At 35.9% G+C, this 13807-nt stretch overlaps 1 protein-coding gene across 3 annotated transcripts in view; it reads right to left on the bottom strand.

The window, feature by feature from the left end:
- The window catches only part of LY75 (lymphocyte antigen 75), a 130732-nt gene that overhangs the window by 44173 nt on the left and 72752 nt on the right, over positions 1-13807 (bottom strand). For all 3 annotated transcript variants that reach the window (XR_008662137.1, XM_055307917.1, XM_055307916.1), the window contains exons 28-32: positions 13656-13772; positions 8960-9154; positions 5849-6075; positions 4169-4337; positions 1388-1537 (exon numbers count right to left, since the gene is read on the bottom strand). Coding sequence is in view for 2 of the 3 variants with exons in the window: in XM_055307917.1 (XP_055163892.1) it covers positions 1388-1537; positions 4169-4337; positions 5849-6075; positions 8960-9154; positions 13656-13772 (858 nt within the window). In the remaining variant the exon portion in view is untranslated. The remainder of the gene's footprint in view (positions 1-1387; positions 1538-4168; positions 4338-5848; positions 6076-8959; positions 9155-13655; positions 13773-13807) is intronic.

Raw genomic sequence — 13807 nt, 5'->3', positions numbered from 1 at the left:
ATTAAAAAATAAAAATAAAACTTAGACCTGTCTGCCTCCCAGGCTCATCTGCTTAACCCCTACACTACAATGACAGTAAACCTTTCTATTTTCTCCTGTAGGAGCAAGATGCTTCTGACTTTCAGAACATGTATAGCTCACAATAGTTCCCATTGTGTGTGTGTGTGTGTGTGTGTGTGTGTATGTATAACATATGAGAGCTCCCACACCAAAGTTTCCATCCTATAGTTAAGCAGTAACAAGGAGATTGCTAAATCAGCCAAATGTCTCCCATAACAGTTTAGCAAGGTAAATGAGATAAATGCCATTTAGTTTTGCTAAGTGGCTACTCAAGCATGCAGGTCTTTGAAATACTCTCAGTAGTCTCCCTAGAAGTCATCTCACAGTTTGACTACACAGTAAATTTCTCATGGGAGAGATCCAATCATTGCTGCCCTTTCTAAAATAGTTAAATCTGAAGATAAAGAAGTCCTGTTCCTTATACTGTTCAGAGGATGTGGGCCATTTCAGTAGCAGAATGGATGAATAACCCACGCTTCATCATAAGTAAGCTTACTTATTCATAACTACGTAGTGGAAAAACCTATAATTTTGTATTTAATGTTTAACTTTTACAAAAAAAAATTTGCCCTAATCCCTTCATCTAAACACATCTTGCTATATTTAGACCATTTTATTTGTCATTTTCACATAATGGTTCACTTAGCAATTTTTTATTCTACTTCTTCCCAGTTACTTTTATTTTCCATATACTTATTCTTACATTGGTCATTTATGATGGCTATTCCAAAATTCCACTTAACTCTTATATCATAAAATACCATTTCCCTACCACTGGGAAAATAGGTTATAAAATGCTATTATAAATATGGAGTGTTTTAGAAATTTTTTTAAAAAAGATTTTATTTATTTATTCATGAGAGACACAGAGAGAGAGAGGCAGAGACACAGGCAGAGGGAGAAGCAGGCTTCATGCAGGGAGCCCGATGTGGGACTCAATCCTGGGACTCCAGGATCACACCCTGGGCCAAAGGCAGGTGCTCAACCGCTGAGCCACCCAGGCGTCCCTGTTTTAGAAGTTTTTAAAGAAGATTTATTTATTTGAGAGAGAGAGAATGCATGCATTGGTGGGTGGGGCAGAGGAAGAGGAAGAGAGAGATTCTCAAGCAGACTGCCACTGAGCACAGAGCCCGATGTGGGGATCAATCCCACAACCCTGAGATCATAACCTGAGCTGAAATCAAGAGTCAGACATTTAATTGACTGAGTCACCCAGATGTTCCCAAAATATTTTCAAAAATATAATCATTATTTCAAATAATTTCCTTGGGAAAAAATCCAATGATTAAATTATTGAGTGCAAGAAAATCAATAAATTTTAACTCACCAAGTTTTGAACAGAACTGTTTGGCTTCTGAGAAACTGTGCAATGCTTGGTCAAATGCATAACAGTGCCCCCTGTACTGGATCCACTGGGACTCATTCCCTTTTACTGCTGGACATCTTGGTGAGTATGTACGAGAGGATACTTCTTTAGCTATAAAAATGTTAGACATGATTGTAAAAATGCACAGAAAAAACAACTGACTTTTAAAATCTCACTAAGCCCTATCTGAAACTATGGTTCCTGTGGATAAGAAGCATTAGACTCAATACACACGCCACAGAAAGCTACAGCTCATACTCTAAAAGTGTACATTCTAATTGGCTTTTTGGAATAACATTTTGAAAACTTAGAAAACAGAAGAAAGCATTTAGCCCTCTAAGATGGAATTAGCCTAATTTAAAAACAATTGGAGAGACAAAATAAAAAAGAAGCAAAGACAGGCTGTACTTTGAAATAATTAAAAATTTTTCCTTCTTTGGATTCCTTTTATCTTGATGATACAAACTTAGTTTTACCTTGCCATATAAAAAACTACTTTCAAAATCATATCCACAAGTGAAAATTTGGTAATTTGTTTACAAAGTGCAGTATATTTGCATAGCAAAATCTGTCTCCTACAAAGAGAGGAGCTAGGGCTTCCGTACCCATTAAATAATAATTCCCCATTCCTGCCAGCCCCCAGAAACCACCATTCTACTTTCTGTTTCTATGAATTTAACAGCTCTAGGTACCTCACATAATTGAAATCATATGGTATTTGTCCTTTTGTGTCTGGGTTATTTTACCTAGAATAATGTTCTCAAGATTCAACCATGCAGGTTGTATTCTGTATTATGCGTCAGAATTTCCTTCTTTTTTAATGTTGAATAATATTCCATAGTATGTATATGCCACTTTTTGCTTATGCATTTATCTGTTAGTGGACGGCTTGGGGTGCTTTCACCTTTTGGCCATTGTGAATTAAGATGCTGTGAATACGGTTGTACAAATATCTGCTTTCATCCCTTTTGAATATATACCCAGAAGTGGAAGCACTAGATCCTATGGTAATTTTATGTTAAAAGTTTTGAGAAACCACCATACCATTTTCCACAGTGATTACACACCACTTTTTATTCCCACAAGCAATGTACAAGGGCTCCAATTTCTCCACATCCTTACCAACAGTTGTTTTCTTTCTTGAAGAGTCTATTTTTTTTAAGTTTTTGTTTGTTTGAGAGAGAGGGAGAGATGGGTTGAGGGAAGGGATAGGAAGAGAGGAAGACAGATTCTTAAGCAGGCTCCATGCCCTATGTGGAGCCCAACATGGGGTTTGATCTCACAGTCCTGAGATCATGACCTAAGCCGAAGTCGAGTTGGACACTAAACTGACTGAGCCATCCAGGTGCCCCTTGAAGATTCAATTTTCAAAGTTTGCTCTTGTATTAGTTTCCCAGAGCTGCCATAATAAATTATCACAAAACTGGTGGTTTAAAACAACAGAAATTAATACTCTCACAGTTCCGGAGGCAAATCTAAAAATGAGGTGTCAGCAGGACTGCTTCTTTCTGGAGGCTCTGAGGGAGAATCTCTTTCAGGCCTCCTCACTTCCGGTGGTTGATGGCAATTCTTGGCTTGAAGCTGCATCACTGCAACTTCTGCTTCTGTCATCAAAGGGCCTTCTCCCTCTGTGTCTGTTTCTCTCCTTTTATAAGGACACCAGTCATGGGATTTAGGGCCCATTCTAATCAAGCATTACCTCATCTAACTAATTACATCTGCAAAGGCTATTTCTAAATAAGATTGCATTCTAAGGTTCTGGGTGGAGGTGAATTTGGGGGGATACTATTCAAGCCAGTATAGCACTGAATCTGTGTTTGTTCATGTTGTCATTCTACTTGATCCTATAAAGTCTGTTTAGCCAACACAGATGTGTTTTCCACTTTTGTATACTTTACCACATTTCTCATGTATTCCAATTGTTTTTTTAAAACATTAACTTTCTGTACCTAACAACTGAGATGTCAGTTCTTGATTATCCATTCATTCCTCATTCTTGATCTCATTCTCCTTTTCTTGTATTCACTTGTTTCTCTAGATAAGGTTTTCACATTTCCTTCTGCTTGAATCTGTTTAATTACAAATGTTGAATCTTCTCTGAGGGATTCTTTGGAGGAGAAAGCATGGTAAGTGCTGAGAACCAGAGGCCTCAGAGATGCCACCCCCACCATCTCTTGGCTTGTCCAGCAGGCTCCTGCAGCTCCTGGGTGATCTTGGTTCTTGTGCTCTTCTTCAAGGCTCTGCTTGTCACGATGACCCCAAGTCCAGCCCCTGATGGAAGGGGCTTTTTCCTTAGATTTTAAGAATCATGTAAGTTTGGAAAGTGCTTAGTTACACAAAGTTAAGCAGATTTATTTACTATAGAAACTCCCAGAGCCATCAATATGGTAAATCAAACCTGAGGTATTTCCCAAATTAATATACTGCTGAACTCTTTTTTATTTTTTTTGAACTCTTTTTTAAAAGAAACATTTCAGCCTTTGTAAAACATTGCTAAGTTAAATTAAAATTTACAAATTCTAGAGTAATAGATACTTAGTAATAGAGGAACTAAAAGTCTTTGGGAACATATCTTGAAAGGATATATTATATTTGTTTCTCTTCACAAAGTATAAACATTATTTTTATAGGATTTGTGAATAGACCTTACTTAAAAATCTACAAAAATCCCTTTATTTGATCATGTACACAAAACAAAATGTCATATTTCAATCAATATAGTTCTTCAAAATCAAGACTTACATTTTATAGGTTTATAACAAATAGCACCATCCCTAACAGACTTGCAGTTTTCATGTCTCCAAATTCCTTTTGGGTCCAGGACAACACAATTTCCAGCAGACTGTTTATCTTTCCATGGGATGTAGTCAAATGTACTGCCATCAGACCATTCAAAACTTGATTCACTTCCCTGTTTTAAGAATAATAGATATAAAAAGGTTTAGAACATTTTTTAGCATAAGAATTTTTTAAAGAATAATAGAGATAACCTGAATCCAGAAAGAAAGAATGTTCAAAAAGAATATTAAGAAGAATATATATACTTTATGAAGTACTGGAATGGATTGTTAATTATGTGCTTACAATTGTTATAGGTCTGGACCTATTTGCAAAATCAGGGATTTACTTTTGACACTTTGATTTGAGACATTTACTCTTGTGCAGTTTAAGTAGGACTTTAAATTTACAGAGTTACTATACTCTGTCTCTAGATTTATTTTTTTTAAGGATGAGTTTTTATAACACTTGAAGTTAAATGACATGCAAATGGCTTCTATTTGTCACAATTACAGATTTATCATCCCAACCTTCATATTATTCTGAATATTGTTTTATAGTTCTGTGGTTTGTGTCTCTGGCTACATTTTTTCATATTATAAAGGCCATCAAACAGCAGGGAGCTAAAAGAAGAAAATATTTCTCAAGAAACTCATATGGGAAGACTACTTTTGATTTTTCCTTGATTCTATAATCCTAATTTGCCACCCTTTAAAAAATCCTTTTCACTTTGTTCTAAAGATTATTTAAATTATGCCTTCAATTCTACTCTCAATAGATGCCTATTTTTGGCATATTGGATATTATTATAGGTAACTGAATATATTAACAGGATTCAAATAGTGGCACAAAAGACGTGTTTACTACCAAAACATTATTCCCAAATACTGCAATTTGTAAGAAGAAAGTGAGAAGAAAATACATTTATTAGTCCTAACATTAAGAATTTTATTTGGTATCTTATATACATTTTTGTGTTAATCTTCACTATACTCCTATGTTAAGGAAAATATTATCACACCAGTTTTACAGATGAAGAAACAAGCTTACAATGGTTAAATAACCTGCTCATGATCACTGAACATGTAAATGGAAGACCCACCACTAATACTGGAACTCAGGTTTTTCTGATTCTGTGCTATTCCTTTTTTACCACTTTCAGTTGGTCTGCTCCAACTGAGAGGTATTGTTGAGATATTTATCTGCTGGACCCTTGGGATGGCAGTGTCTAGGGCAGTTATGGTTCTGGCTATTTGCCCTACAGCATTCTACAATACAGTTTTCTATTTGCTTTGTGTTGTAAAGAGATAAAAATGTGCTATGCTATGCAAATTGAGTCCCAAGACTTCAGCTGATGTTATACTTTGAACTAATTAATATCTTATGCTCAGGGACGCCTGGGTGGCTCAGTGGTTGAGCGACTTGCCTTCTGCCCAGGGCATGATCCTGGAGTCTTGGGATTGAGTCCCACATTGGGCCCTCTGCATGGAGCCTGCTTGTCTCTCTGCCTATGTCTCTGCCTCTCCCTCTCTCTCTGGGTCTCTCATGAATAAATAAATAAAATCTTTTTAAAAAAATCTTATGCTCAAATTTCCAACCTTCTAACACATTTGCAAAATTTCTGGGAAATAAGACAAGACTTACATCGTGACTTGAGAGCCCAACCCATAGTGGAAATCCATCACGTTTTACGATGTCTTCCAGAAAGAGCTGGCCATTTTGGTCATGAACACTTGCCAAATAACCTCCACTTTGAGAACATATGTTTAATGCTTCATACCATGTTACCTTTTTTTGAATAACGTTATAAATACCATCTTCATATGGAATAAACTGTGGCAGAGTAGCATTATATTCTTCCTTGTAGTCAACTATAATATTTAAATTAAAAGCATTAGTGATTATGTTTAAATTACTTAAAATACATATTTTGGGTAAGACTGGACATGTGATCATTTCTAAAGTTAAATAAACCTGGATTTCTTATTAACAAAGGAGGTAAAATACATACATCATTTTTCCTATTGCCACAACACATGTGATAGGTTCTTAAATATTATAATTTTCTGGTTGATTAAAAAAAGGTATAAACATTGTCTTTCATTTAAGGAGCTCACATAGGAATTGGAGATAGAAAAGGATACCTAAAATGCAGATCAAACAATTAACTGCTATAATATATGTGGTTGAGTAGAGAAGGAGAGATTGATTCATCTGAATTAAGAGAGTCAGAAAGCCTGCTTAAAAAAAAGAAGAAGAAGAAGAAGAAGAAGAAGAAGAAGAAGAAGAAGAAGAAGAAGAAAAAGAAGAAGAAGAAGAAAGAAAAGAAAGCCTGCTTAACAAATTACGTTTCCAAAATTTAGGTTAGATGAAATTTGGACTAGAAAGAAATAGATAACCAGAAAGTAAGCTAAAAACAAATGGAGAATAATAAAACAGTAACAAAACCACAATGATGAGGGTACTTCAAAGAGAGGCACAGGAACTAAGAGCTCCCAATGGCCAGAATTAGAACAATTTGAATAAAATATTAGATAATGTAGCATACTGGATTATAACCCAAAGTATAAAGTATATAACCATGAGTCCATACTGATATAAACAACTGACTGAATAAGTTAAAAAATGGGAGGGAATAGACAAATCTCTTGTACAGTAGAATTCCAAATAATTTACATAGATATGCCCTTCCCAGAAAGGTGAATAACCCTTCAGTCTGTATGTGTGGGCTGATCATTATTAGTGACTTCCTTACAAAGAGTATGGTATTGGAAATGGGGAAAAGAGTACCTCTGCAGTGGAGAAAGCTAATATCATCTAGAGGCAAGTGATCAAGGTTAAAATAAAAAAAAAACATCAGTCAACCCGAAGTGAGGCACATTCCATAAAATACATGGTCAGTCCTCTTCAAAACTGTCAGGGTCATTGATAGCAAAAAAAGTCTAAGAAACTTTCATAGCCAAGAGAAACAAACCTAAGGAGACATGATGACTATACGTAACTTGTATCCTGAATAGAATCCTGAATAGAAAGGGCATAGTAAATAAAAAATTTTAAAACTGTGAATAATGTATGGACTTTTGATGAATAGTAACCTATCATACTGGTTGTGACAAATGTACCATAATTACGTAAGATGTCAACAATAGTGGAAATCGGTTATGGTGTATATGGGAACTTTCTGTATTGTCTCTGTAACTTTTCTATAAATATAAAATCATTCCGGGGCACCTGGGTGGCTCAGTGGTTGAGTGTCTGCCTTTGGCTCAGGTCGTGATCCTGGGGTCCCAGGGTCCCCACGGGGAGCCTGCTCCTCATTCTGCCTATGTCTCTGCCTCTCTCTCTGTGTCTTTCATGAATAAGTAAATAAAATCTTTTATATATATATTTATATTTACATATATAAATTTCTATATTTATATATAGATTTATATATATAAAATCATTCTAAAATAAAAAGTTTGTTAAAGAAGTTAAAAGAAAAAAGGTGGAAGACTTCTTGTCGGGCAGCCTGGGTGGCTCAGGGCATGATCCTGGAGTCCCGGGATCGAGTCCCACGTCAGGCTCCCTGCATGGAGCCTGCTTCTCCCTCTGCCTGTGACTCTGCCCCCCGCCCTCTCTCTGTGTGTGTGTGTGTGTGTGTGTGTCTCATGAATAAATAAATAAAATCTTGAAAAAAAAGACTTCTAGTCCATAAAAAACATAAATAAAGGTGCGAATGAGGATAAGCACACACTGTACATGGGACAATTAAGAGATCAGCCTGACACAGTAAGAGGCTTACTGAGCCAAGAATGGAGGAAGAAATGGAGCTGGAAGAAAGCCTTTAATTTTAGAATAGACTGTTTCTAAAATGCCTTAGAAGCTTACATGAATTCAAGGTAATTGGTAATAGGGAAACCCTGGAGATTGTTGATCAAAATGATGCTCCAGAAAGTTAATCTGTCATACTATGAAGGGAGAAGATCAGCCTGGATGTTAGCAGAGGGCTTAAAGCAGAGAGGCCATAATAATAGTTTCTAGGGATGCCTGGGTGGCTCAGTGTTGAGCGTCTGCCTTTGGCTCAGGCCCAGGGTCCTGGGATCAAGTTCTGCATCAGGCTCCTCACAGGAGCCTGCTTCTCGATGGAGAAGCTACCTATGTCTCTGCCTCTCTCTCTCTCTCTCTCTCTCTCTCTCTCTCTCTGTGTCTCTCATGAATAAATTAAATCTTAAAAAAAAAAAACAGTTTCTAAGCTGTGGAAAATTTACAACTGATACGCACTTAAAAATAGATTTACTTGAGTAATTAGGCAAATTTAAGAAACATTTATTTTTAGGTGAGAATGTCAAAACTTTACCCAAACACACTTTATTATTTATAAAAATCTTATCCAGTCTTCAAGACCCAACCAAGTCTTACCTTGTCCTCAAAGTATGGTTTTCATTACTCCTGTTTTCATTGATCTCTTTTGAGATTTATTTATTTGTTTGACTTTCCAACAAACTTAAGCCAGTACCAAATAACCTAAAACTAATTTACATAAAATAATGCTAAGGAGTTTAATGCTGTCTTCCCAGATACGTTTAACTCCCTGAGTTCAAGAACCTGACACCACAGACTGTGTCTTTTCCTTCCTCTGTAACTCTTGTATCTCTCATAGAACTGAAGATAGACGAGACTTTCAAAAAACACAGTTGCACGATTCCCACTCATGGAGCTAATGGCCTTATGTTCTCTTTCTCTGGAGCGGAAATTCAACATTAGCATACTTACCCATTTCAATTTTACAAGCAAGAATGCTGTTCTGGTTATAGTGAAATATTTCTTCAATAACATTGAAGGCTTGAATATCCCAGAAACCATCAGTACTCAAGCCAGCAAAAAACTTGTCATTTTTTATATCTGGTCTTCCTCTTCTCCAATTTGTGTATGACAGCATGGTCTTATCAGACCACAGAAGAGAATTATCTAGGGAAGAAACATTTTTTTCTATGCTTAGAGATTGAATGAAGACTTGAATAATAGTTAATATTACAAACTCAACTGATTTTTTCTCCTTTACTTACTTTCTAAAAAGTTGTATGATTAAGTATAGTCCTTTAAAATATTTTCTGACTATAGTAGTAAATCATGCTTATTTTTAACTTGGAAAGCATAAATTATAAACATAAAAGTTAAAATTTATAGCTTGTAAATTTTATACTTTATAAAGTGATTTCACCATCCTGCCATAGCTTTATGTTTTATCATTTTTTAATCAAATTTTCATTTCTCCTCTATATATGTTAAATTGCAATGAAAATGAATATAATTCTTTTATTTAAAAATTAACATATTACAAAACTATTGATAGAAATATCTTCTCTGGACCTAAACCATACACAATTGTGCACATTTATGTCAACTGATTTTTGACAAGGGTGCCAAGACAATTCAATGCAAAAGAATAGTTCCTGGGACAACAGGATATCTACATGCAAAAAATATACATATATTTTATATTAATAAATAAATATAAACATATATATAGACCCTTTCCTTTTACCATATACAAAATTAACTCAAAATAAATCATAGTCCTAAACATAAGAGCTGAAACTATAAAACTCTTAGAATGAATCATATGAGTATTTCTTCATGACCATGCCTTCTAGATATGCATAAGTGATAAAAAATAGGTAAGTTGTACTTCATTAAAATTAAAAAGTTTTGTGCAGGGCACTTGGGAGGCTCAGTCAGTTAAGTGTCTGCCCTCAGCTCAGGTCATGATCTCAGGGTCCTAAGATGGAGCCCTGAGTCAGGCTCCCTGCTTGGTGGAGAGTCGCTTGTCCCCCTCCATCTGCCTCTCTCCCAACCCTTCCCGCTTTTGCTGTCACAAATAAATAAATAAAATCTTTTTTTAAAAAAAATTTCTGCTATAAATTCTACTGTCAAGAAAGTGATGGTGGGGGATGCCTGGCTGGCCCAGTCAGTAGAGCTTGATATTCTTGATCTTGAGGACATGAGTTTGAGCTCTATGTTGGGTATGGAGCTTACTTAAAAAAATAAAGAAAATGATGGGAGAAAATATTTATAAATTGTTTATTTAACAAGGAACTTATATCCAGAATATAGAAGAAATGTTTATATAACTCAATAAAAAAGACAAATAATTAAAAAATGGGTTAAGAATCTGAATAAACTTTTTTCCAAAGATGATATACAGATAGCCACTAAGTACATGAAATTATGTTTAATATCATTAATCATCAGGGAAATGAAATAAAAATGACATAATTTTTATCAATTAGATACCACTTCATACCTATTGGGATGGCTACAATCAAAAAGAGATAAAAAATGTTGGCATAGATACAGGAAAATTGGAAGGTATAGAAAATGGTATAGCGGCTTAGGAAAACAGTCTGCTAGTTCTTCAAAGGGTTAAAAAAAGACCCAGCAATTCCTCTCCTAGATATATACCCCAGATAAATGAAAATATACATCCACATAGAAACTTGTACGTGAATATTCATAGAGGCTTTATTCATAACCAAAAAAGTAAAAAGAATCTTGCTACAGTGCTACATGCATAAGCCATTAAGCTAAGTAGAACAAGCTAGTCACACAGAAAAATCACATACTGTATGAACTCATTTATATGAAATGTCTAGAACAGGTAATCTGGAGAGACAGAAAGCAGGTAAGTAGTTTTCTGGGAGCTGGGAGAGGGGATAAGGAATGAGGAGGGACTGCTAATGGATACAGTATTTCTTTTTGGGGTAGTGATAGCTGCACAACCCTGTGACTATATTAAAAGCCATTAAATTGTATACCTTAAATGGCTGAATTGTATGGTATGGTAATATATCTTATTAAAGTTTCTGGAGAAAAAAGTTGCTAGGCCTATTAAAATTACAAATTGGCCTAAAGAGTGGTGTCATTATAAAGTACACATACCCATTGTTGTCCTGGTTATTTGTACCTTTCACTGGTGACTGTCTTCTGAGGCAGTACACTTAAACATCTGCCTGCAGCTAGAAACACTATACATGTGATCTGGTTCTTGCTCGCTGCTCTCTATCACCCCATGTCTCAGGCCCTCTTTGGAAACCTCTCCCCAAGTGTTAAACTGACAATTTTATGGTCAATATGATGGGCAATGGTATATTCCTAAAGTTGCTATACAAAAGGGTCACTTTTTCACTTGGCTTGACAAGTGGCTTCCCTCAGTAATTTCTATTCATGGCCCTACTTCTGAAAAGTCAGAACTTTAAAAACAAAATCCTTTTTATCAGTGGTATTGTAATGAAATATTATTTAAGTATACTGAAATAATTAAATTAACCTATGGATGTGAATTTAGCCACTAAGAATTATATTTAAACCAAATTTGCTGGGTAGCCCAAGTGGCTCAGCGGTTTAGCACTGCCTTCAGCCCAGGGTGTGATCCTGGAGACCCGGGATCGAGTCCCCTGTCAGGCTCCCTGCATGGAGCCTGCTTCTTCCTCTGCCTGTGTCTGTGCCTCTCTCTCTGTGTGTGTCTCTCATGAATAAATAAATAAAAATAAATAAACCAAATTTGCTGTTTGCTTGAAATATCTTTCTATATGTCACTCATAGGTCTATATATTTTAGTAGAAATTTTGTCACTCATACAATTTATAAAAATAAGTTAAGATTAGGGATCCCTGGGTGGCGCAGCGGTTTGGCGCCTGCCTTTGGCCCAGGGCGCGATCCTGGAGACCCGGGATCGAATCCCACGTCAGGCTCCCGGTGCATGGAGCCTGCTTCTCCCTCTGCCTGTGTCTCTGCCTCTCTCTCTTTCTCTCTCTGTGACTATCATAAATAAATAAAAATTAAAAAAAAAATTAAAAAAAAAAATAAGTTAAGATTAGATTAAAAGGAAGTCTACGGATATGAAAATGTTTTTTAGAATACAGAATACATTTTTAGTTGTTTCTGATAATATAACTAAAAAAGTATATCAGAAGGTAAAATTAAAATCTCTATGTCCTGGGTGTGGTCTCCCCCAATCCCTATGGAACACTGTTTCCTTGATCATTTCCAGGTAAAGCCTAGCCACCTAGTTTCTCTCCACTTTTTCCCCTTCCTAATTTTAAGGGTATTCAAGTGTCATTGGAGAAAGGATTTGGATACTTAAGTCCTACTATGATGAACTCATCTTCAACTGGCAACTTAAGTCCTACCTGTTGCTTGATAGCTTATTTTTTATTAACTCATCTGCACATCATAAGTATTTAAGAAAAACCTTACCAACTCTAAGAATGGTTAAATTGCAAGGAGAAGGCTATTTTTAAACATGGCATGCTCATATTTGATTAATTTACCTATTTAATATGGCATGCTCATATTTGAGTAAGTTAGCTTCTGCCTTTGGCTGTCATTGTTCTATGCCCCTTAGTAAGGCCTACCCCCCTTGAGGCTAAATGTATGCTTTTGATATGTGATGTTTCAGAGTGACTTTTTTCTTAATTTCGACTTCTGTGATTTTCAGGACATCTCCAAGTGAGTATTTTTCTAATAGGTCTTATTTCTGCTATTACTAGGGTCTGTGTCTTAAAAAATTTCATAGCGTGGCACCTGGGGAGCTCAGCTGGTTGAGTGAGCCGACTCTTGATTTTGGCTCAGGGTCATGGGCTCTACCCCATGCTCAGCAAGGAGCCTGCTGGAGCTTCTCTCCCTCTCCTTCTGCCCCTCCCCTGTCACCTCATGAGCATGCACACACCCTCTCTCTCTCTTCTCTCTAAAATAAATGAATGAATCTTTAAAATATTTTATAGCAATTATACCTTGGACTTGTGGTATTTAGTCCCAATTTCAAATATTCTATCTCACTGCCAGACTGTTCCTCACTTTTCTAACATACAGTCCAAGCCAAAGTTGTAAACCCAAAGGTGCAACGATAATAGAAGTATAATTCCATTCCCACTCATCCCATATACATAGTAGAGATATAAAGTAATTATTGAAGATTTCTATGGCAGCATGGTCATTTTTAGTTAGTCTTGAATTGCTAGGAGAAATAGTGGAGAAAAGAAATTATTTTCCACCATTTAACTCTAATCTTAGTGGTAAAGGCATTTTAATGGCAGATTTGGGATACAAAAACTGTCTAGTATTTATATAAGTTCTGCTAGGTGTAGAATTATCATTTTGTATATTGATAAACATATACTTTGGGGCTCTTGGGTCACTCAGTGGCTGAGCGCCTGCCTTTGGCTCAGGTCTTGATCCTGGTGTCCTGGGATCGAGTCCTGCATTAGTTAGGCTCCACAGGGGGAGCCTGCTTCTCCCTCTGCCTATGTCTCTGCCTCTCTCTCTGTGTCTCTCATGAATAAATGAATAAAATCTTTAAAACAAACAAATATGTACTTTGAAGAACTATACTTTTGTAGCTTAATAAACAAGTAGTTCATAATGAGGTATATGAATTTAAATGGAGAAAATCAGCAGATTTACAACTTACTTTCATAAGTTATACCTAATGTGATCCATGAAGCCATATTATTCAAGTGCAGAAGTTGCTCAAGAACAAAGTCATTCTCTTTTTCATCTCGAATGCTCAGAACATGTGATTTTGGATCTGTTACATAAAAAATAGTCAATCATTTTAATAAT

The sequence above is a fragment of the Nyctereutes procyonoides genome, unplaced genomic scaffold (assembly GCF_905146905.1).
Source record: "Nyctereutes procyonoides isolate TBG_1078 unplaced genomic scaffold, NYPRO_anot_genome, whole genome shotgun sequence".
NCBI lineage: Eukaryota > Metazoa > Chordata > Mammalia > Carnivora > Canidae > Nyctereutes > Nyctereutes procyonoides.
The sequence above is the reverse complement of the archived record's forward strand: the minus strand, read 5'-3'. Positions and strand labels throughout refer to the sequence as shown.